The sequence below is a fragment of the Ailuropoda melanoleuca genome, chromosome 4 (genome assembly GCF_002007445.2).
Source record: "Ailuropoda melanoleuca isolate Jingjing chromosome 4, ASM200744v2, whole genome shotgun sequence".
Lineage (NCBI taxonomy): Eukaryota > Metazoa > Chordata > Mammalia > Carnivora > Ursidae > Ailuropoda > Ailuropoda melanoleuca.
The window spans coordinates 88,686,644-88,711,556 of NC_048221.1; the positions used below are offsets into that span (position 1 = coordinate 88,686,644).

At 42.7% G+C, this 24,913-nt stretch overlaps 1 protein-coding gene across 2 annotated transcripts in view; it reads right to left on the bottom strand.

Annotated features, from left to right (window-relative positions):
* Positions 1 to 24,913, bottom strand: part of SPRED2 (sprouty related EVH1 domain containing 2) — a 108,963-nt gene that overhangs the window by 19,093 nt on the left and 64,957 nt on the right. For both annotated transcript variants that reach the window (XM_019798054.2, XM_002917739.4), the window contains 2 exons: positions 9,754 to 9,931; positions 1,628 to 1,796 (listed from right to left, as the gene is read on the bottom strand). In XM_019798054.2, coding sequence (XP_019653613.1) covers positions 1,628 to 1,796; positions 9,754 to 9,931 — 347 coding nt within the window. The remainder of the gene's footprint in view (positions 1 to 1,627; positions 1,797 to 9,753; positions 9,932 to 24,913) is intronic.

Here is a 24,913-nt window from a genome sequence, read left to right on the forward strand (position 1 = left end):
TTCTCTTGCAATGTTGGGGCACCAGTGAGTTTTCTGTCTCTGCAGGCCAAGATTTGGGCTCATGCCCCAAAACCCAGCTTATTCCATCAGGGAATGATCCGGGCATTTAGGGTTCGATTTATTTACGTGTTCATCTCTTTCTTCCTTCTGGTATGCAGATCCATATAACTTCTTCCTTTTCCCCTAACAGTACCCAATACTGTGTGGGCCAACTTAACGGACATTGTTAATGGCCAAAAGGAAAAACATATTTAAATCTGTATACGTGATAGGTATACCAACAGGGAAATTTCTTCTCTCTCGCCTTTTCTTGGTTAGGTCTTTAAATATGTGCGTTTAGAAAATATTTTGCTAGTCCATAAAACTGAAATTAAAAGAATTGCTCAGAAAGGAATGAGAACTATTTCAATTTCTAACGAGCGATAGGAGGAGAAAAAAGAAGTCCTCTGCACAATTACTACTGATCTTCCAGGAGTTTCCTCTACTAGTTCAATTTTTCCAGTCAATTGACGTTTGAGAAAAATTTGACAGAAAACAGCTAGGTAGAGCACATACAGAGAAAAAAGTTACAAGTAAGAGAGTCAAATGTGTGTGTAGCTTCAGTGAGTAAGTGGACGTACTGCACACGTCTATCAATAACACAGGAGCTGTTTTCTCTGTAACATTTAAAAGCTATGTTTAATAACATTTTAAACATTTGCCACCTTATGTCAGACCCATAATGTGAACACCAGTGTTTACTACTTTTTTTGGCCATCACACGGTTGGGAGTGAATAGACTCATTGTCTAAGCTAGAACTGTCTTACTACTGATGAGCGAGTCTTCTTTGTAAGATTTGCTTTTTGCTCTCCCTCCAAATCCACAAAGAAGAAAATGACTTCAGGACGCTTTAATTCTCAAACAAATGCAGCACACATTCTTATGTAATTAATCTCCCCAAATTCTAAATTTGGCTTTCACATGCCTTGCTTGATTCTTTCTTTCCTCACAGGGCCCGGGCCATGGCACCTTTAACTCTCTGAATGGATAACTGAACGTGAAGTAAAGAACTTGTGTGTTTGCATGTGTGGACTCTAGAAAAGCCCATGAGAACTGACTGCCTTCTAGGCCACAAATGCAACACGATGTCTACTACCCACTCACCCACAGACTTAAGGCCTAACCCGAACCAGGGCTCCAGGAGTCACAGGTCCCCTTCCTTTTCCGTGCAAACACCCTGGGTTCTCATTACAGGAAGGCACTGGGAAGGCCTGGCACTTTCTGGGCCCATTAGAATCCAGTCTCCATTTCTGAGCCAACACGGATCAGACAAAAGCCATTTCAATAGTCAGAGGAAGGTGAAATCTGTCAAAACGTCACTGACGTGGAAGTCCAGAACTTCTCTTTTCAGAGCAGAGTCTAAAAATCAACTGGGATCACCCCTTACTCTGAAACTGATTTCCTTTTCCCCTGCAGTCACTTGGTAATTGTTCTCTATGGATGTTCTTGAAGTTCTGGAATCTACTGACCTAGCCCCTAGGCCTCTCCCTAATAAACCACAAATACAGGATGGCAGACAACTGCAATAAAAAAGACCTCAGAGTATTCCCACTGACCCCCTAAGAATGCAAGGACAAGATGCGATACCTTCTATAAGGTCCTCGATTGCTTTCCTCACTCCCCTGTCAAAGGCTCGAGCATCAGCAGGGCTTTGGAAAGTAAGTCCAAACTTCCTATTGTCGACCTTCCAATGATGAAAGGTTGGGTTGGCTTTGGTGTAGACCAAGTCCTTTCTTACATAGCATTCCAATACCACCTGAAGGATTGAAACACACAGGCTGGTTACTTGTGAAGGAGTCGTGATGGTGTCTGGTTACGAAAAACTGAACTAGGAACCATCCATCATTGCTGGCAACTAATGAAAACCCTTCATTCCTGCCTTCTCGTATCTGCAAGTCTCGCTGTCTTAAAAGAAGTTTTGCTTGCCTCATGGACCATCTGTTCTTTGTTGACCCTGCCCCGTTCGCCTTTGGTGATCCTCACTGTACTTCTTAACCATCCTGGTTCTCAGTCATTTTCCTTCCTCCCGCTCCTGCTGGGTGGGGGTGGGTACTATGCCGAGGGCCCAGGTCTTAGGGCTTTGCTCCGTTTCAGGTTTAATGCTTCTGTGTCAGGGCCTTTGTTTTAATGGCTCTCAATCTTTCCTCCTCTGTCCTAATGGGTGTTTACCTGTGACCTCACATGCAACATGCTGAAAAAATTAACCTGTTTTGAAATTTCTGCCAACTTCCCGTATCTAGCAATGCTGACCCTTCCCTGCTCATGCTCTCCAGGTCAAAATCTCTGTGGTTGTCTCTGTCTCTTCTGCTTTCCCTATCTCCTGTATTATTGACCACCAGGTCCACTCCATGTTTACTTCAACACCTTCTAGATCAAACTCATTACAGTTGCTCCCACCCTGATCTATTAAACTTTTATCTGGATTATGTGAACTATCTCCAAGTTTCTGGTGATCTAGTTCCAGAAATGCCTTTTACTACACTGTGACTTGGGAGTTGATTGTTTCAGACCGTTGATCTTATTACCTTTAAAATGGAAATAACACAGACACCAACATGCTTGGAAAACACTGACTGAGAAACTTAACAGGATCACATTCACGGCCCAGGATATTCCCACCATCACATTTTACTCTTTTATTTACTCCAGTTCTTCCTGTGACCTTCACAATTTGGTACTTGATTTCACAGTATTTTCTAACAGTTTCAAGTGCGTTAGCCTTGTGCCCCGAACCAGGCTGTAGAAGATCGAGATGTATTACAAAATAACTGCACGTCTAGCACAGTGCTGCTGCTGATAAAGATACCAGGATTTAAGATTACACAAAGAAGCACCTGCTATCACGTGAATGTAAACGTCATTCTTTATTCATAAAAAACCTCCAAAATAGCGACAGTATTTATTCCCACAGCTTTATTAGGTTACCAAGATGATTTTGCTAAGTTTTGGTAACTTCGATCTGGTTCTGGCAAAGCTCCACATTTAACAAGATAAGATCTTATTAATTTTAGACTAAGCGAAGGGAAAGAGTAAAGCCTTGCCTAAATTAGTATAAATTCAAATTAGAAAATAACTTTAAATGCGTACAAGTTTCAAGAATAAATCTAAGCAAACAGAATTTAAGTACTGCCTAATAAATGCTCTGACTTAATAAATAGATGAGTGTAATAGTCACATTGGTACATCAAATGGAGGTCCCCAACAGTTCACTTTATTCCATTGTACTGAAAGACGACAACGGTCCCCTCATATAGTTCTATTTATGATTAAATTGCTTATTATGGCCATTTTTCTCTAAGAATAGTACAATGATTAAATGTCAGCCCAGCCCCATTCCAAATTGGGGAAATCCAAATAACCAAGGCTTTAACCAACAAATGTTATCTATTTTAGAATTTAATAGTCTCAATTCAAAGTCTCAAAATAAACTTTTTCGTAAAAACAAAGACTTCCAGTTCCTCCATTTTTTTTTTTAAAAGTAAACTCTACCTCAACGTGGGGCTCGAACTTATGACCCTGAGATCAAGAGTCTCGTGATCTAGCGACTGAACAAGCCAGGCACCCGTCTCCATGTTTTTAGGGTGAAAAAAATTAGTCTTTGGTTGATGTTTTTCCAAGTTTAAGATTCTCTCAATGGTAAATTTTCTTGGAGAAGTTATAAAATTCTTAGAAAAGTTCAGCCACCTAAAATAAGCAAGGAGAAGGGGATCGGGTACCATCTTTTCATGTCCTAGTAAACAAAACAACATCATTACAGAGCTAAGTTTAATGACAAAAATCAAACAGGTATAAACCCTCTACTGAAGTTTGGCATTAACTTAAAACTTGAGACAGGCTTTAAAAAGATGATCTTTTAAAATAGGATGCATGGGGAGAAAAAAGGTGATTAAATATTCTCGTTAGAAGCTTTAAAAGGATCTACACCAGAAATACCTATTGCCAAAGATTTAAGGAAGCTACACAAATACACAAAGGCTCTGTTCTGGCTCATCTCTCCTTCCCCACCCTCAGTGCTTCTCCACTTCCAGAGTCAGCCACTGTCAGGACGGGGGACACAGAGCCAGGTCCCTTCCTGCGGCTTCTTTCTATATGCACCTAAGCTTGTGGGTGAGTGTTTTTAAACGTGGCCACACCTGTAACTGGCTCCACAACTTGCCTTTTATTTTGCTTGAGAACACGTCTTAGACATAGACACAAGAAAGTAAGAAGTTCCGTTTCATGGCTCAGTACAGATATGTTAGCATTACTCAGCTGTTCTCTGCACTACTGGGCATTCAGGTTATTTCTCATCAGTCGCTTTTGGCGACAGTGCTGCAATGAACATCTTTGTACACGATCTCAAATTTTGTCCTGCGGGCTTTTAGGAGCCCTCCCTCTCCACCCCGTCCTCGCTTCAGGGGGTCCACGATGGCAAAACTGTTTTCACAAAGTAAGACAGTTTTTGCCTTCTCATGGTGTTGGCATTTATGGCGAGGCTGCAAAAGGCACAGTGAGTAAACCCGTGGGGCCGTGTGCTGTGCCACGCATGGAGGCAGCGAGCCGGCACCAAACTGCGCCGACCGCCAGACGCACCACGGCCACATGGGCCAAGTGGAAAAGGCCAGTTTTATGTCGGACTGTCCTTGACGAAGCAGTCAACAAGTATTAAGTCTTGACCCCTGAACGCACAGCTTTTACCCCGTGTGGTGAAACGACAAGCGCACATCACGGACTCTCGTGTCTGCTTCTGCCTTCCCCCTGCTGTGATACGTTGCTCTGGCTGAAGTATGGGAAGGAAGGTGGGCTTGGCACAAATGCAGAGATGGAGAGGGAGGCGCATCTCTGACAGCCTGGTCACTTCTACTGCGTATGGAAGAACGATGACGGTCTCAGGGAAAAGGACTTGTGCCACTGTTCAGTTGTGACTTGAACGAACTGCCTTTCCCACGGATCACCAGGTTTACTTGAAAGAACAACCGACAGATGAACTATGGTTATTCAGACCTGGGATTTGGCAGATACTTACTTGAAAATGAACACAGCGAGCCTGTCACTTCAAGGAAAAACAACTGCAGGTATTGGTTGCCAATAATAAAATCTGAACTTTCCAGTGAAATCAGAATTTTGGACAGCATCCCAATACTTAACAACTTTTTTAATGGTGTTAGTAGTGATGTTAAGAAACGTGATTTTTTTTTTGATACTGCAGAATTAAATGTATCAACATTTGGAAGACCTGCTGACCTTGGTAAACCATTACTTTTCAAATGACATGATGTTAAAAAATCAGGATTGAGTAAAAGGTCCACTTAAAGTGAAAGATAAAACAGCAGATTTTAATGTAACAGAGTATGAAAAGTTCATTCATGTGGATTCGGATCGCACGTTTCAGAAACTACTGCAAGCTGAGTTTCGGGGTGGCACCCAAGTACATCTACAATTACCTGAAAGGGCTATTAATACCTTTCTCCCCTTTGGAACTACTTATCTGTGTGAAGCTGGATTTTCCTCATACACTTCAACCAAAACAACAAACAGCAACAGCTTGAGAGGAGGAGTAGATATTAGAATCCAGCTATTTTCTATTAAGCCAGATATTAAAGAGATTCACAAAAATATAAAGCAATGCTACTCTTTTCTCCAATGACTTTTTATTCTGGAAAATAGTTATATAGCGACTTGTCATAAATTTTAAAATTTCAGTTTTAATTTCTAATACGGTAAAAATAAGTAGCTGTAACTCATAAAACAAAAGCCTTTTGGGGTCCTCAACACGTTTTTAGAGTGTAAAGGGATCCTGAGACCAAAAATGTTTGAGAACCATTGCTTTCCTTAAATCTCTGTGTGGAAGTCTATCACTATTAGGATGGGGTTTAAATATGAAACTGCCAGGTTAAAAAGTATGTACTTAAAATGAAAATCCTGCCAAACTGCCAGAGAGCTTTAGTAGCTGGAACTCCCACCAAGCGTGCACGTGTGCTCACAGACCTGCACGTGTACAATGAATGGAATGACCAACCTTTTAGAGTATGGGATTCATCTTCGTAGGGTGGTTTCTCATGGGATTTAAGGAGTCAACTTCCCTAGTTTATCTAAAATGATTCAACTCAGGGGGCGCCTGAGTGGCTCAGTCATTAAGCGTCTGCCTTAGGCTCAGGGCGTGATCCTGGAGTTCTGGGATCGAGCCCCACGTCGGGCTCTTCCGCTATGAGCCTGCTTCTTCCTCTCCCCCTCCCCCTGCTTGTGTTCCCTCTCTCGCTGGCTGCCTCTCTCTCTCTGTTAAATAAATAAATAAAATCTTAAAAAAAAAAAATAAATAAATAAAATGATTCAACTCAGACATTTTACATTTACATATAATTTCTCAGGAAAACTTAATTGTCCCCAACTTAAAAGAAACTATCCAAATAATTTCTGAATGGATGTCTGGGACAGACTTTCCCCACAGAAACAATGGTAGCTCTGTTCACAGGCTTCAACATCTAATTCAAATAATCACAAGAACCAATGTGCTAAATTCTAGAGCTGTACTACATCGGAAAAACGAGCGGTAACACTGTTTCTATCAGAAAAAGCATGTCTGGTCCTAGCTGGAATACTAGCAACTCTGATATATCCATCCAAAAATGATCTCCACCCTCTCCTCACCAGTGCACCATTTAGAGAGGGGGTCCTTCAACAACCTACCCCATCTGTAGGCTCCCACGTGGGTTCATACCCCACAGTGGGGCAGGGGTGCTGCATTATGGAAGCTTGGAGGCCAAAGGAGGAGTCACCATATCTCCAAAGGGTGTGTGTGTGTGTGTGTGTGTGTGTGTGTGTGTGTGTGTGTACTGTGGGACAGGGCAGGGGGGATGAGGGTTAAGTACCACTGAGTAGAAGAGTCCAGAATTTCTCAGAGGGTGAGGGGTGGAGAGACGGAGAAGCACAGCTGGGCATATGGGTGTGTGATTTCAGTTCGAGGGCATATAAAAGTCTAGAAGTGTAGAGTCACAGAATATAGAGGGGACAGGAAGAGAAACAGAGTGACTGAGAAACACGATGGGGGTTTGGGGGCAGGAAGACGACGAGGGGACGAGGACGCAATCCTTATGCAATAGCAACAAATAACAGAAGCTGGTCCACAACCAGGACTGCCCTATTACCTTGCAGAAGTTAGTGTGAGGGGACCAGGTTTTGGCCTCACAATGAAATGGTTTCCAATGCTGGCTCTGCTAATGACCACGTGCCTAGACCGAGGAAATGGATCACTTCTTGGAGCATTGAGTTTCCCCACTGCAAAGTGGAGATAAAAGTATCTTCCTCTTTCAGAATGTTGCAGGAATTTAACTGAGGTTATTGACTTTATAAAGGGCCCTGACCAAAATGGTAAAAGTTTACAATTATTATGCACAAGTCAGTGGTAAGATACAAGTTTATAAATATATTTCTAAAATGAAGGGGCTGGATGAGACCATCTAAAGGCGATGTTAGGTTGACACGGTCTACGACAAACCATGAAAATGCTAAGAAAAAAGAGATCTAAAAAGATTTAACTGCTCAGGCAAGATAATTTGCTAACACAAAAATAATAATAAAAAAAGGGAAGAAGTGACAAAATATTCTATCAATTTTTGCTAGAAAAAGAACACTAACTAAAATAAAAAGGCAAGCAACAAATCATAAGGGTATTTGCAGTAAATATGCAGATGAAGATTAATATCTTTCTTATATAAGAGGGCATGCATAGCAAGGAGAAAAATAAGGCCCCCAATAGATAAACAAGCAAAGGACACTGACAGATAATTTACAGTTACAGCTGTTTAACAAACAGAAAAACATTGATACCATTAGTAGTCAATAACATGATAACCACTGTTACTCTGTCAAACTGGTAGAGACTTAAAAATCTAGGATTCCCCCCATGTGTTAAAGGAAATTCTCATACACGCTGGTAGCAGTTCTTTATACAAGTATCCGAAGTCATAAAAATTTGACCCCTAAATTATTCTAAGAAAATAGTAAATGTGGAAATGCAGGTAGGTCATACGAGGTGGGGGGGGATGGGGAAGGGAAAGAACCTTAACACTTACAATAACCCTAAGGAGATCATCAATAATGTTACATCAACCTGATACCAGCAATGTGGAAAATTTCTTACAAGAATGTTAAGGCAAAGCAAATGAGATACAAAATTGTTGACAAACTCTGGTCAGAGCTATGTAAACATAAAAATATGCACATGGGGGAAAAAACTACACCAAAGGGCTAAGGGCACTTGTACACATGTGACTTTGGCTCAGTTTTAGGGTCAGAGTGACAGGGTATCAAACACTGGTTCCAGGCCCTCAAGATGGGTCACTGAGGAGTCTTTCTGAATCTTCATTTTTTCAGTTATAATTATACAGACTACTGAAAGGACACAGTGATGTGACTAACTAAAGGGCTAGCATTGTATTTAGCACAGGTAGACATTAAATGGTAGTTATTTTACTTTTTATTGGTAGTGTGGTTACACTGCCTTTATTGTGATTATCTTGTAAATAAGAATGTTTTGATTATTTGACTAATATGTAGGGAATTTCCTGAATGGACACCCTTCTTAAAATGAGTTATGTTCTCCCTTCAAACTTTCATTCATTGCATTTTTGGAAATGGATCAAGTGTGAAAATAGCATTTCTGTTAAGCTATATATAACATCTACAAATTGTTCTGTCTTATCTGTTTGGTAACTTTTTTAAACAGTAAGAAGTGGCTGCAAAAGAAGATTAAATTTGTACATTTAACTCATAAAACTCAACAGACACACTCACTGTTAAGGGTCTCAAATTTAACACTGATAATTCCTGTGGTGTCTTTCTATTTTTCTGTTGAGATCCAATACGATCCTGCACATTTTGAAGCAACAGTTGGCTTTTGCGTATCTACTCCATAACCAACTAAGACAGAGAGGAGCGATGTTCTTCCAGGTTCAAGGCCATCAATTAAAAACAGGTTGGAACATTCAATTTTTCTTCATCTCACAGATTCCTTCCTAACTCAGAACTAGACATCCAAGTTCATTCATGAACGTATACGTTACAAACTACCAGAGCTCCACTCGTAAAAGAATAATGATCACTCTCCAAAGCCCGTATTTAATAAGCATGTAGGATTATTACAGACGTGTGATAACCACTACTTTTTCCAAACACGTTTTATTCATTAGTGTCTGAAACAAAAACTACAGTATCTTTTAGATAAACAGTATTTACAAGAAACCAACGTCAGGTGACATTGTGCCTTTGCATTTGACCTTTTACCCTCCAAACCCTGATGGCATGCCCCATGAGCAAACCCTACATTTTTTAAAAAACCCCGACTTCACAGCTTACTACCGTGTGATTCGTAACAAAGAACATGCTTTTGTTTTGAATATCTTGTTACAGTGACAGAAAGACAGCTTGGTTAATCAAAGACGCCAACAAGACAGCCGAGTACACAACTTCTAAGCACCTGTGGTATACGGTGTGTGGTAAAAGTGCCTTCGCTGGGAAGCCAGGGTTACGTTTTGCATTTGGCGTCAGCTCCAGAGTTCTAACTTTATCTGAAGCTTTCATAACAGTTTGAAGTCAGAGAAATAAGGGGAGGGAAAAACAACAACAACAACAACAATAACCAAACCTATGAGAAGAGGGCTACGATTAAACAATAAAGAAATCTAAAGAAATCGGTCATTGCTGATTTAACCCATGCGTTACATGTCTGCCATTACCAGTTTGTCTTTCTGTCGTTCACCATGGATGAGAAAGCCGCTTCGTCCATTGCCTTCGGGGTGCATGACCTTACAGACCCCCACGCGACTGATCCCGCCTCCTTCCTGTGGGAACCATCCCCCGCTGGAGTCATCTCTGGTCATAACCACAGCCTTGACACGCACAATATAGCTGTCACTAAAACGACAACAACAAAAAGAACGGGGCATGACAATGGTCTGGTAGCTGCAGGACATGTTTCATAATGCAAGATGACCACTAGTTGGCACTTTTCTGGACTCATCAAAAGAAAATCTATGCCTGGCAGCAACCTTAAAAGGTGGCACTTCTCAAATTTGAGGGAGAAAAAAACAAAACACTTAAACTAAATACACTGCAAAAGTACATTTTTTTAAATGATGCCCAGTAATTTAAAAATATTTGTGTCTTTGAAGATGTATGCAGGCATGACATTCTCTAGTTCCCGGGTGTAAGTATTAATAAAAAAAAATGAATGAGCTAAATGCTGTAATTTGTTATCTCTAAGTTAGGAAAGACAAACCTATGAACTTAAGAGGATATTACAGTTTCAACCCTTAAAACTTAGTTCACAATGAATGACCTAGGCTTAACATTTTATAAAGCTAATAATCTTCTGATTTAGCACAAGAACAGGATAATTCCCTTCCAAATCGCAAATTCACCATGGAATCGTGTATGTCGGTGGGAAAAGATTTCAGTTCCAATACCCTTTACACATGTGTAGCCTTCTGTTTATGATTTTATTTTTTCCAGTCTAAACTTCAATTTCGCAATAAGTTCTTTTGCACATTTGCCAAAAATCCTCTTTCTTCTCCAGAGACCAACTCTAGCTCTTTTCATTCTTTATCACTTTTGGGGAAACGTATTTGGGTTTTTCAGCAAGGCCATTTGAATTCTCATTTGCTGTTTTCTTTCTTTGGAAAGAATTCATTTTTTACTCATTCAAACATATATTCCCATCTTCTACATGCCAGGCGCTGTGCCAGATTCTAGAGAAACAAAGATGCAGAGTAACATAGAACCCCCTCTTTCCTTGGGAGTCAGAGAGGAGCCCCCGCCCCGTTCCCTCACTCCAGCCAGAGCCCGGCCCCTGCCATCTCCAGTCCACCAGAGACCATTTAGACAGTCCCTCTCCCCTACACACCTGCTCAACGCATTCACCCAGATTTTCCATGACTCCCTGTGGCTCAACTTCTACTCCCCTCCATGGTGCCCCCCTGCTCCCTCTTACTTCCTCATCCCTTCCTCAGATCATTCCTCTCATTTTGAAAACTGGTAAAATACATATGCGATAACACATACCATTTTAACCATACAATTCTGTGGCACTAAGTACGCGGACACTGCTCTACAACTCTCACCACCATCCATGTCTGGGACCTTTTTCATATTCCCAGACTGAAACTCCATACCCATTAAACACTAACACCCGCCCTCCCGCGGTTCTCCCCTCTGCCCAGCCCCTGCGATCACCCTTCTACTTTCTGTCTCTGTGATTTTGACTGCTGTTTTCGCTTTCTGAACCTGAATGGAAATGTGCCCTGGGGCGGGGCTTCTGGGGCCCACTGACACAGGGCCACTCTCGCTCTCCTGCAACCCTTCTTGCTGAGCCTCGATGTGGGACAAGGTAGTCACCTCTGCTGAAGGCTACTGGCACGCGCTCCAGTTTCTCTGAAGCTCCCAAGCCTGACCATGCCACCATCACCCTCCTCTTCAATCTTCTACAGACCTCTGGGCTCCATCCCTTCCCTCATTCCTGGAAGACACAGGCAAATGGGCCCACTGTCCCTCCATCTCTCCATGATGATCCCCGCTGTAATTCTTGGTAATTCCCTTATTCACACAGAGGATCCGTACAATTCCCTGGCCTCTCAGTTTCTGGAACTCTTCCCCAATGCCCTTGTCTTACACCCAACCTTAGGTACCCCACCTAGGTCACACCCGTGACCTTGCCATTACTAATATCTGTACCACCTCCTTCACCTCAATTCTAAGCAGCCTGCACTCCAGCTGCCACTTCCCAACTTTGCAGCTCACTCCCTCCACATTCCTACAAGTCTTCACCCCAATGGGACCAACGATCTATTTATCGCTCTGACCCCCGCCCCCCATCCTTCACGTTCTCACTTGATTCACTACTCAACTTAAGCTCCACAGTCTATCACGATACGCTTTTGTACAAAAACATAACACTTTGCCCTCTCTTTCTTCACCGTGATGCCCAGTGAAACCCCAACCCTGGTGAAATTCTACCACCTCCTTAACTCCATGCCCCACCCAGGCTGTTGAACAGGACTTTGTTCACAGGTCTAGTTTTAAAGTCACTAACCTCAAATGGGCTTGTAGGCAGCCCCCAGCATGCTGCTACATTTCCCCGATCCATCCCCAAGAAGATTATTTCATGGGCCACCCACCCTGTCTCTCTCAGATGACGGATGAGCTTGCTTCATTTCCCTGGGAAGAGAGGCAAAGCCAGAAGGGGTCTTGCACCTGTGCCCACTAGCATGCCTACTACTCTGTACCAGGACACTCGGCCTCTCCTCCTTTACCGTGGCGAAAACCACCCATAACCAAGCCAGGGCCAACAACTCCACTTACCATTCTTCGAGGTGCTGATAGTGCCCAAATTCACATGTCTACCCAGACCTCTTCCCTGAGCTTCAGATCAGTAAAATCAACTGCCTATGTGATTTCTCTCCTCAGGCGTCTGGTAGGCATCTCAATCAACATGTCTCAGACTGAACTCTTAATTCTCAATACCTTTTTATCCTACTGGTTCTCCCTTCAAAATATAACCAGAATCCACTTTCTACCACCCTCCATCGACACTGCCATCACCTCTCAGACTACTGCAACCGTCTCCTAATGGGCCTTCTTACTTCCACACCCGCCCAAGTTTCTAAGAAAATACAAAGGTGAGTCAGATTATGATACTCTACTCAAACAAGCCATCTAATAAGCTTCCTACATTTAGTAAAAATGAAACTTAAGCACTTAGCACTCTCCTCCCTGCTTATTCTACTTCAGTCCCATTACCCCTGTCCTCCACATTAAGCACACTATGACCTCAGGGCCTTTGCACTTGCCATTCCCCCTTCTCTCCCCCCACACTAACTCAGTTCATTTCCTTATTTCTCAGGTCTCTGCCCAAGGTTATTTCATCAGAGAAGATTTTCTGTCCACTTTATATAAAGTAGCACCCTCCAATCTTCTTAAATCTTCTCACCCTTCTTTATCTTTCGACATGCTACTAAAACAACACCTGCCCTATTTTTTGCCCACTTTTCCCAACTAGAATGTAAACTCCATAGAAGCAGGGCCTTTGCCCTTTTTGTTCACTGCTACATCCCTAGAACCTACAGCAGTGTTTTATATGTGGTAGACCGTGGCATTAATGGATTAAATACATGATATTTATAAACAGGTTTTTAAAAAGTTATTTGTAGCTAACAAAATCTCTGAGAAAAAAATAAAGCGTTCAACACTCATTTGCTTATGAGCCACAATAGCTTAGGATAGGATAAAGATTTCATTAAATAAGAAAACTAAATCTAATAATCCCATGGTTTCTATCATTAATCCAGTCATCTCATGATTCAAACCCATATTCCTTTAGATCACGGAGATTAGGAACATTTGATAACATTTGTTTAGATTAGTTACACACAAACAGGTTGAGAAGATACGTTTCTCCTCCATGTCCCATTCGTTCCCCAGGATTTGTAACTCTCCAGCATGAAGCACAGCTTTCTCAGATCTTCTTTGAGTATACAATGGGTTCATCCCATAGGAAATGGCCAAGGTGAGTAACTGAAACTCTACACACCTCTTGTTAGAACATGCTTTTTCCTTTTCTTGTGTTACAGCTGTCTGCTGTTCTCCCTTCCATTGAGGGGATTAAGTAAACACGAAAAAGGGAGGTTTGCAAGACTTATGATGATGCCATAAACTCACTTCCAAAAAGTATTCATTTATTGAAGATTTTTAAAAATACCCCACCCCTTGGCTTCTAGACTACAGGGGCTGCTAATTTTGGTCTCTGCTTGCAGTCTGCCACATCCGCCTTCTTGCCCTAATTCCTCCTATGCCCCTTCCCAAGAGCACGGACTCCTCCGTGATGGGGTGTGTGTGCTGGGGGCGGGGGAGCAGAACTCCCCACATCTCCTCTGGCAACAACCCCATCAAGCCAGCATTCACTGAGGCATCTGGCTATTTAAAACAAGGCAGGGGGATAAAGTGTTGCACTAAAAGCTGTGAAGGATGTCTGGATAATCCAGCTGCATGGCCGCAGGCCAACTGCTTCCTATCTGTGGTGTATTTATGTTACTCGGCCCGGCCCGTCACTCCACCCAGAGCAGAAACGACAGTGAACTCTACTACCAAAAAGGTATACGGGAGGAAAACTCCCTTCCCACCTTCCCTCTGTCTCTTTCTGGAAAGAATTAAACAACACGTTTAAGCCAGATGTCGGGTTTGTTTGGGGGAGGATGGGACAGGAAGGGCAAGGGCAGAATAGTTTTTTAATTTGCACAAGGAAAATGGTGCTGGTATGCTTTAGAAGAAATTTTAAAAAATGTTATTATTGTCAAAAATAACAAAACTTAAAATGCTTCTGCAAGCAGCAACTTCTAAACCGGTTTAACTCATCAAGACCCGGTAAAGCCCCACATGTAGGTCCGAACACCAACTAAATGGAGCCCTGATGTCTGAACTGGAGCTAAACTGCCTCCAAAGCCTCAATGTCATTACATATGGGATTTGACTACCACCCCCCCAATAATACCACATTCTTTCAGTGCATTAGGAGTAAAAAAGTGGCTTTTATGAATTCAACTGGAGATCTGCCATTTAAATGTGGTTTCTTTAAGGAAAAAGCTTTGCATTCCGAACATGTGGGCTTATCTATAAAAATGAGACTTGTTCTGTGGTCACTCAATGTGCAAAAGAGGGAGCTGACATCCTATGGTAGGATGGGGAGGAGAGTAGGAACAATTTCAAAACTAGATTTTTACTTGGGGGTAGTGATTCCAAGGGGCACAGCAGGGTTTGGATCTTTGGCTTTTAAGTTCTAAGTTCTCTTCCAGATTCAAAGCAGGCCCTGTCTGGACCACGTTACAGAAGTAAAGGAAATAAACAAAGAAACTGTAGAAAATGGTGAGGAGGCAGCCCGCTCGGTAAGTGTCACTCAGAGCCAGACAGGCTCAGCAGCGCTCTGACCTCAGTAGCTGAAGAATCCTCTTGTGGACCTTCAGATTTCCTCATCTGCCAAAACCAGACAGAATCTACCCTGCTGGGATGTCCTGAGGGTTAAAAGCCGTGCTAGAGGTCAAGTGCTTGATACAGAGAAGTTTGGTAAGTTGTAGGCATCATAATTATTTTTGCTGAAAGTCTGACTCTGATTACAAAACAGGTCCTTTAAAGACCAGCTCCTCTGGCCACTAAGGATTGGGTTTCCAGAAGGCCGTCCTCTTTTCGGCTGGCAGAGAGGAGAGTAGCATAGCAGGGAGGCTGTCAGGCCCTTGACAACAGAAGAAAATCCCAAACAGACCTCCAGCAATTACCAACACAAGTCAGATTTATAAAAACCTGGTTTGAGCCTACCTTTCAGGCACACCTGTAGAGGAAAATAATTCCATCTGCTATCTGTGAACTGGCCCTGTGCTCTTGCCCTTCCCCCTGGGCTCCGGGGATGGAGACTGGAACTTTTACATCCCCCACACAAACTTCCCGGCCCAGTCCTCAGGGCCCCGCCCTCATCTGATTACAGGGCTCCTTTATCTCTCCATTCTGCTAAATATCACTGCTTGCTTCCTTTCCGCTCTTTTTCCACCCTTCTGTACTTCACTAGACCTTGAGAGGGATTAGCCAAGATCCCAGCCTCTCAGGCTCCCTCTTCCACCCCACCCGGCACAGTGGCCACCTGGGCCCAAATATAACAAGAGTCCTCCGGGAGAGCCGGGCACACTCTTTACTGTTATCATATCCCACACCCCACCCCCAGTCATCCTTGTGCCTACAGACTTATAAAGTCTCTTTGATTTCATTGATTATATATGTGCATAAAGTATCTGTACAGAAGGCAGATACTGGTCATATTCTATTTAAGCAGGTGGTGGTTTCATGAGTGGTTATTTCATTAAGTATCAACTATTTAATTTCTTTAAAAGTGGACGGCTCTGCTCTTAAAAATTTCTATACTCCAAAATTAGAGGCAAGGGAGTCATACATGATGTAGACATTCTATGCATGGTGGTAACACGATTTTCAGCTCTGTGCCAGCCACTAAAGGTAGGCCGCTCGCTCTGCCCACTTAATGTCTACCGAAATGGGTAGTATGTACCGTTAGGCCATTATAGAAAAACAGTGGCAAGGAGGGCCCACTAAAGAAGCCTGATCTGGCAGCAGCCAATTCTGGCAAAGGCACCAGCTTTCCTCTCAAATGCTGATGAGCAGACACTACGAAGCACAGAAGGAATTTTCTGAACCTTAAACGTTTGCTTCATAAAGAGAACTGGTTTGCAGGACGCTGGAGCTGGGGAAGCTGAACAGTGGGCTACGATCACTTAAGAAAAAGCCTTCCCTACGGTTACTGACCATCCGTGAAATCGGCCACGCAGTACACTGGATGGAGAGTCCTCCGGGGGGCTGCCCTACCCAGTATCTGTTAGTAAAAGAACCCACGTACCTGAACAGTACCAGCACCATGACTTTGAACTCATGGTGTCGAAGCAGTCTGCTCCTGACCAGATGCACCGAGAGAGGAACTCTCATTGTGCTCCTGCTTTTCTGAAAGGCCACAGCTCATCTCGCCTTTGCACAGTAATTCCCTGAGAGGGTTACAACAGAGCTGTTCTCGGTTCTAGCTTCATGGTCAATTTAGGTACTCTAAAAATGGTATGTAATGAGTTTCCAGGAATGGAACCCCAATACATACAGGTGGTACCCAAAAAGGTGATGGTCGTAGTGGGTGCTTGTCTTACAATGACTTCGACAAGGAACCAATACAGGCTCAAAGCCCGGGGTCCTGTGGGAGCCCCAGAGAGGGTGTGAATAGGTTCTCTTCCTTTACTGTGTGCTGGGCTCAGAATCCATGACAGAGGGTATGAGAAAATGTCTTAGGAATCCCCACTTTCACTTTGCATCACAAGCCAGTGCGTTCTGCTGTAGTGGAGGGTCACCAGAGCCTTCCATGTCCAAGTCCTCCCCTCACCCAGAGGGGGACGTACGGAGCATGTCCATTCTCACCCTCAAATGCCACGCACAAACCCAGCATCTTTGTTGTTTATGCTACCTAGCTACCCTGAGGCATATAAATAGACCCACTCACCCACACACCATTTTCTACTGCACATAATAGAAAGGGTTGCTTTCTCCATTATTGTGAAGGACACTGCCAGCAAGACTGGGTGTGTGAAATAGGAAGGATTATTATATTTTGTAATTTTAAAACCAATCCTCACAAGTTAATCAGATACAGCCACTAGTGTTTTTATTTTCCTATTGAAATCTTCATACAAAAATACTCCTTTAGAAAAACTACCACAAACTCGTAGTTTATAAGCTAGCGATTCTGATTCAAAAGACAGGCCCATACCTTATTCAACACAGAGTGCCGACTTAGCTTGCTACGTGCGTCTATAATATCTTCCTTTAAGTTACCATGCTCTGGAAACAGACACGTTTTCTAATCTCAAGTGCTACTTTACACTTTCCGGCCCTAAGAGCCAGAGCAGCACGTGCAACAAACATTCTGGCACATTCTCTCTCGCGTGGGGCCAAGGCACCTGCCCTGTAGATGTCCTCGGGCACGGGACGTTCTGCAGGGCTGGCCCAAGTGGAGGGTACCGGGCAGTGTGCCATTCACCATTCTGCTCCCTCTTTCTTTGCTGCTGCGTCCTGTGACCCATAATGGCCAAGAAAAGGAAATGAAGCAAAGACAAAAAAGAACAAAGATCAGGACTGGACATTAGACTCATGAGCTTTACAGTGGCTTAACAAGGCCTTTGAGGAAATAGTTGAGGAAATACCAGAGGCACTCGGGGGTCCTTTGACATCCCTGCAGCCTGGGAGCACTGCAGACAGTTCCTCCGGGTCAGCAAAATCAACAGCCGGCCAAGGTGGGTCAGAGCCTCTGGGCCCCCACCTCAGCGTAAGCCCCGATTCTAGGGGCAAACCTTCGTGGTCCGTGAACAGAAGGTGGTGACGCCCATGGCAGTGCGTGGGCACGCTAGCAATTACCTTTTCGAGTTTCCTTCTCAGCAGGGTTTACAAAGTTGTACTAAACTCACTCCACCGTACTGTGCTCAAAATGAAATTTTTCATTTCACCTCTAACTTTTAATGCCTGTAGTTTGAACACGCATGAATCCTCCACAGGAAAAGAGTGATTCAGCTGGATTCTACTTCTACTGCTCTCAGGGTTTTTTTCTTCTGTAAAAATCTTTTTATTTTATTTATGTAATATAGCAAATGTCTTGGAGATGGAGCTGTAGTTTTTTTTTTTTTTTTAAAGCAACAACAAAACTTTTCCTACCAACATTTAAATTCAGCAGTTATATTCAGCAGCCACAAGAATACTAAATATCTAATATCCATGACGAGGAGTCACTTACGACAGGGGCATGATAAAGATAAGGCATGAGGGCTGTTCTGCTAATATACAACCTAAAATCGTAACACTGCGGGGCGCCTGGGTGGCACAGCGGTTAAGCGTCTGCCTTCGGCTCAGGGCGTGATCCCAGCGTTATGGGATCGAGCCCCACATCAGGCTCCTCCGCTATGAACCTGCTTCTTCCTCTCCCACTCCCCCTGCTTGTGTTCCCTCTCTCGCTGGCTGTCTCTATCTCTGTCAAGTAAATAAATAAAAAATCATTTAAAAAAATAAAAAAAATAAAATCGTAACACTGGGCTGTTTTAAACCTGGACAATGAAGTGTTTGAATTAAATCTTAACTTCAGCAACCGAAAAGGCAATTTTGGAAGTTGTATTAAATGGCTCTTTGGCAACTCTCCTTATGTCAATATAACTTTCCTGAGCAAGTCCCTCTTGAGCTGAGTAATGCACACAGCTAGAAAAAAGGCCCCGCTGAGGTCAAGCCTGAAGCAATGGGACAGGACACGCTTGGTAGTTTACTGTGGGGGGATGCACAACTGGTGAAGAAAGTAATCATTTTTCTTGAAATTTGAAAACTACTTGCTCTAATCCCTACTAATAGCAGAAATCCTATTTCCACCCTGGGGGAAATTAGGGAACTGGAGATCCCTGGGCATGAACCTTTAAATCCTAGGTGGGATTCCTGGTCAACCACTTGGGACCTCTGTATCCTTATCTGTCAAGTAGCTATACAGTGGGTAATTAATTACCTTAATAGCGGGCTGTGGAATTCAGTTTAAATTACCTGAGTTTTAAAACACTGGTTTCCAGAAAATTAAACTCCAACAACAAAAAAGTAAATGTAATACAATTTTTAAATTAAAAAAAAAATTACAATTCTGCTGCATTCAACAAAGTTATAAAAAATTTTTGGAAAAGATTTCTATTGTGAAACCCAGCATCGAGTGATTCTCTGCCCTATCACAAGTGAGGATTATATTAGCACAAGGGGGATAAATTCACATTTAGACTCTTGCTTTCAAGGCATATCTATACCAAACAAGGCTTCCAAACCCAACTGGACACATTGCCAGTCTGCCTCCGCTCCTCGTCCCTTTAACCTGTATGCCTGCGAAAGGAATCGTATCTGCAGTAGCTAGTTACCAAAGAAACAAGACAAACGTATACATGTATTTGTGCGTTTTTATCTTAATGTTAATTCTATCCCCACATTCTGCACAGATTCTCTCAACGTTAACATGGGAATTTTAGGTATAGACAAATCATTTTAGCAAATGAGGGTAAGATTTTTATCACAACAGTTTATTAACATTCAAGGCATCTACTGAAGATTTCTGAGCTTTTGTCAAAAATCACCAGAGCAGGACAACTTGGACATGGGTAAACCACTTAAAATTTATTCAAACCGAAACAGAATGAATCTACTTCTCGCAGACTGGAATGGCTCTGTCCCGAAGGGCTGAGTTTCAGGGTGATCACACAATGTGAAGTGGGGGTTAGGGATGACTGGGAGGAGAGAGGCCGAAGTCTGAATCTAGGTTTATGATTCTGCTTTTATTGTCAGCTGCTTTGCTGAGCCCAGTGTTCAGTGGAGTTCATAATTAATCAAGATCAAAGGATTACCAACTTAAAACAAACAAAATAACCCACCCCTGAAGAACCCTTTCTTCTTCTCCCACTTTTTACTCCAAAAGCAATAATTTTCTTTGACTTTCCCTCTGTTTTACACACCCTTCCAAAAATGGTATTTACGATCCACATTTAAACCCCCAAAGACCAACTAATGGAAATGTTAGTTTACTAAAGAAAATTAACTCTCACCACATTAAAGTATACATGTAATAGAAAAACTGGTACTTCAAAACACAAATGGCAAAGGGAGCTGTTTAAAGTTAATAATCTCCAATTCAGGTCTTTAAATTGCAGCCCTTGAACTTCCAAGTCTGACTTTCTCAGAATATCTTTGCTTTCTTTCTCACTGAATTGGAGAAAACAAAGGAAGAAGGTACCCAATGATCCCACATGCTAAGATGGTTTTAGGGAGAAACATACTAATATCTACACCTACTCTGAAATACACAAAAAATAACATGGTGTCTCGGATGGAGAGAGGGATGGCCACACAGATACCGGGGCCATAGAGCGGTAACAGTAAAATGTTAGTTGCAGACAGGAGCTCATGAGTGTTGACTGTATGCTTCTTTCAATTTTTCTCAACAAATGAAGACTTCCATAAAGAAGACGCAAGAGAAAATTTACAGTGCTATACTACTCGAAATGGAGATCAACACTAAATCTAGAAGATCCTGATAATGGTACCATTGTCAGCTTACTGGTCACGCAGTCCAGGTCACATTTCCCATTTTTTTACCTGCCACTCCCCCACTGCCCACCTTAAAGCAAACTATGGTGAAAAGGTCAGGAAATTACTTCACCAAACTATATTAATACCAAATTCTAAACCTACAAAATCCTTTACGAGCCCGTCCTTAATAAAACCTACTTTCACACAAAGAAGGTGATAATGTAGCCCACAAGGAAGAAATTAAGTCAGCATGTTGAGCCAGCAATAGGCTGACCAGATTTTAAGAGCCTCCCTGCTTCTGTTCCCGACAGATCTCCTGGACATAGATGCCCCTTCAGATGGCAGGAATTACCAGCTCATTTGTTCCCGTTTTCTAGGCTTCCCCCACCTCCTTCAACAGAGATGAAAAGCTTAACACACAAAGAAACAAACAAAGCACATGCGAAGCATCTGTTCTCACTGAAGAATTCTGGACCCCTTCCTTTCCCAGGTAAAGGCTGGGATACAGGTGGGGCCTGCAAATGGAGTTCAGGTCTTCAATCAGGACTTGTGAAGAGCCATACAAACAAGTTAGATACACATCTTTTAAGCTAGAAAAAAAAAAAAACGTAGAAACCATCTACTCTAGACCCCTCGCTTAGAAAAACTGTAATCCAGACAGGAGAAGGGAATTGTTCAAGATCACTGGCATTGGGGGCAGATTAAGGACTAAGATCGGTAAACAGGCGACACCACCCCCACAATTTTTTTTTAAAAAAGGTTCCTATGTTGTGGCAAAGGTTTCCCATATCAGACCTAGGTGATCTAGAGGATATAAGTTATTCTCATTGGTCTCTTCAAGTTTAATGTATAGGTAACTGATTGTCAAAGGACTCATAAGGAGAAATAAGGTATCACTAATAACACAGCCATGTGAACAAAATGGCAGAGCTGGGGGGAGGGGCTGGGAAATCCTACTCAACCCTTCCAGCAGTAGAGGCCATCTTCATTTTCAGATCAGTCAGTACAGCTAGCTAGTTTCCTGAGCCAGCAGACATGACCTCTGCTGCACGCACATCTCTTCCAACCTCTTGGGTGAGGCACCCAGACTCTATGATCTGAAAGTGAGTCTGTTTCTTCATATGTAAAACGAGAGGTAGGGACCACTAACCTCTGAGGTCCCTTTTCAACTTTGGCCCCCTCTTTTAACTTTGTGGGGGGAAAAAAGTGGGGAGGGACTTAAAGTCCTTCAGCTGTGCCAGAGGGCTTAGCAAACTTAAGCCACCCAAATACTCTACAAAAGCAGATCAGAAAATTTGCAGTGGTAAAACGCAAACGAAAACATATTTTGACTTGGGGGAGAAAATAAAACCCTCGAAACTACAAAGACCTTGAAACCACAACAAACTAACAGATATGTTCTCTTGGTACAAGTATCATTATGCAATTTTAAGGTTCTCAGGAGCAAAACAAGTCTATCGAAGTATTTCTAAAAAACAGGAAAATGATGAAAATTGAGTTTTAATAAGTTTCTTAAGAAGTTTGACTAAAACAGGCACAATGTAGCTGTCTAGCTGGGTTTACCCATCCACATATGTGAGATTCTCTTTAGCCACGTGGAAGAAAATCCCCAAGACATATTTATAGACCAAATGCAGGCAAAGAAGAGAAGAGGGGTGTGCTGCTCCCTTTCTCCCAAACAGTTCATCCTGTATGCTTTAATGAACTGACTTGAGACCGACGCTCAGTACCAAATCCTCATTACCTTCAAAGACAAAGGAAAAAAATGTTAGGAAAGGGAAATGAAGCAACTGCCTAACTTAAAAATGGGGGGAGACATATACTATAGTCCTTTGACTACAGCGACTCGGAGCACCTCAAGGTTCATGTTTGGTTCAGTCTCCTTCAATGTCACGAATGAGTTCTGGTCTAAAAGTTTTCTTGTAAATCAGTTTTTTGGGGTTTTTTTTTTTTTTAAAGATTTTATTTATTTATGTGACAAAGAGACAGCCAGCGAGAGAGGGAACACAAGCAGGGGGAGTGGGAGAGGAAGAAGCAGGCTCCCGGCGGAGGAGCCCGATGTGGGACTCGATTCCGTAACGCCGGGATCACGCCCTGAGCCGAAGGCAGACGCTTAACGACTGCGCCCCCCAGGCGCCCCTGTAAATCAGTTTTTTGAAACTGGAATGTATTTTTCCCCACAGGAAAAAAAAAAAAATTAAATGGTAAGCATCAGGATTCCCAAGCCAGTCCATGAAAGCCTAATCAAGCCCTAAAATACATGACTCACAGTTACATTCCCAAATGGGTTTGACTGCTCAGTGAGGGTCTCCTTCACAGAAGCCTTGTTGCCCACCTTCAGTGGCAACAGCCAGTTCCGTTCAGCTCTGGCTCAGAGTGTTCCTATCTGACGTGGGGTGAGGAGGTGGTGTAAGCAAGGAGGAATCCCTAACCTTCTGACTTAGGCTTCATCTGGGACCCCTGGACTTTGACCAGCCTAAAAAGGGCCAACCTGATGATCACCTGCTAGTAAGGTTGAGAAATCTTTTCACTTAAACAGCAAGCAGACAAACCAAAAGGAAAGCTTGCTTAAATTAACCAAACTCACAATGACTGGTTTAAATGCAAATGTAACAACGGTATCAGTATCAGCGCTACAGGTTAGGAATCCCAAATTAAGTGTTACTGAGGAAACGGTTGTTTCCTTCTACGGTGGCAGGACTGTGGGTGAACAATCAAGAAAGACAAAACAAGCTTCGGGCTCACAGGATAATCGCCCGGCAGCAGATTCTTGACTAGTTCTTCACCACAACAGAGACAGGATCTGACCTACAAGGGCAATTTCCTTCCGAGTTATTACAAAACAGCCATCCACTCAGTTCATGTGCTTCTAGGAAGTTACTCTCCTGCCGTCAGAGAACAGAGCAATAAGAAGGATGTGTAGGCCAACCAGCCACCACGCCTGCTCGCAGTTTAACACAACATGCTTAAAATATTATTTCTTTCATGGGATGGTATTCTAGTTTCATTTCAAAAAGAACTTCCAGGGAACTCTAGAGCTATCCCCACACGACCAAGTCTACCAGCTTGTGGAAGCACTGGAAGCTGTTTTATTTCAAGACTTACAACCTTCACAGATAATTGAGACCTTTGGAGGCTTTCCTGACCATTACCAACATGCTTGCTCCAGGGAGCCCAACCAGGCGGTAGGTCATGCATCCAGTGGTGGCCAATGACCACTGCCTGAGGCAGGGCAACCGACTGACCACGGCCAACCACCCAGAAAGCTTTACTGACACGGTGGCAGCCTGGAGAGCCAAGCAGATGTAATTACACTACCCTGAAGTCATGCTGTCACTGTTGGCTGCCATTTAATATTGGAAGGAAAAGAAAAGGGCCCCCTGTCTTAATGTCATTCAAGAGGAACTCCCCATTCACCAGTGTGCTTCAGCCACCTCCCAGGACTAAGCTCACCTCTAGGAGTCACGATCCCTGAAGGCACTGTGGGTACGCTATCCAAAAATTGCCACCTACCCAGCAATTTCCTACAGTGAGTAACTTGGCATATGGAAACTCTTGTGCAGAATGAAAAGCCTGGATAAACATAAGGTGATATGACACAAGGACACTTTTTCTTATGTGTTTGCATTTAGAGGATTAACTCTAACATTTCTTGAAAGTCAATTCCTATCTCAAAAGGCAATTAATTTCACATCTATGTTCACTGAAGCATTACTCACAACAGCCAAGAAGTGAAAGCAACCTAAATGTCTATCAAGGGATGAGTGGATAAAGAAAATGTAGTATATCTACATACAATATATTTCAAGTTTAAAAGCAAAAAGAGAGAGAGAGAGAAATCCTGCCATTTGCTACAACATGGTTGAACCATGAGGACATTATACTAAGTGAAATAAGCCAGTCACAAAATTACAAATACTGTGTGATTCCACTTTCTAAATTAGTCAAATTCATAGAAACAGGAAGCAGAATGGTGATCCTAGACCAGGGAGAAATGGGGAGTATTTAATGGCTATAGTTTCAGTTTTGCAAGATGAAAAAATTCTGGAGATTGGTTGTACAACAATGTGCATTTAATGAACACAAATGTACTATACACTCAAAAATGGCTAAGATGGTCTATTTAATTAATTTACTTGGCTATGATTTAAAAAAAAAGACAACAAATTTGAGAAACAAAAAGAGGACACTTGAAATAAATATACTCAAGGGGGAGGACCC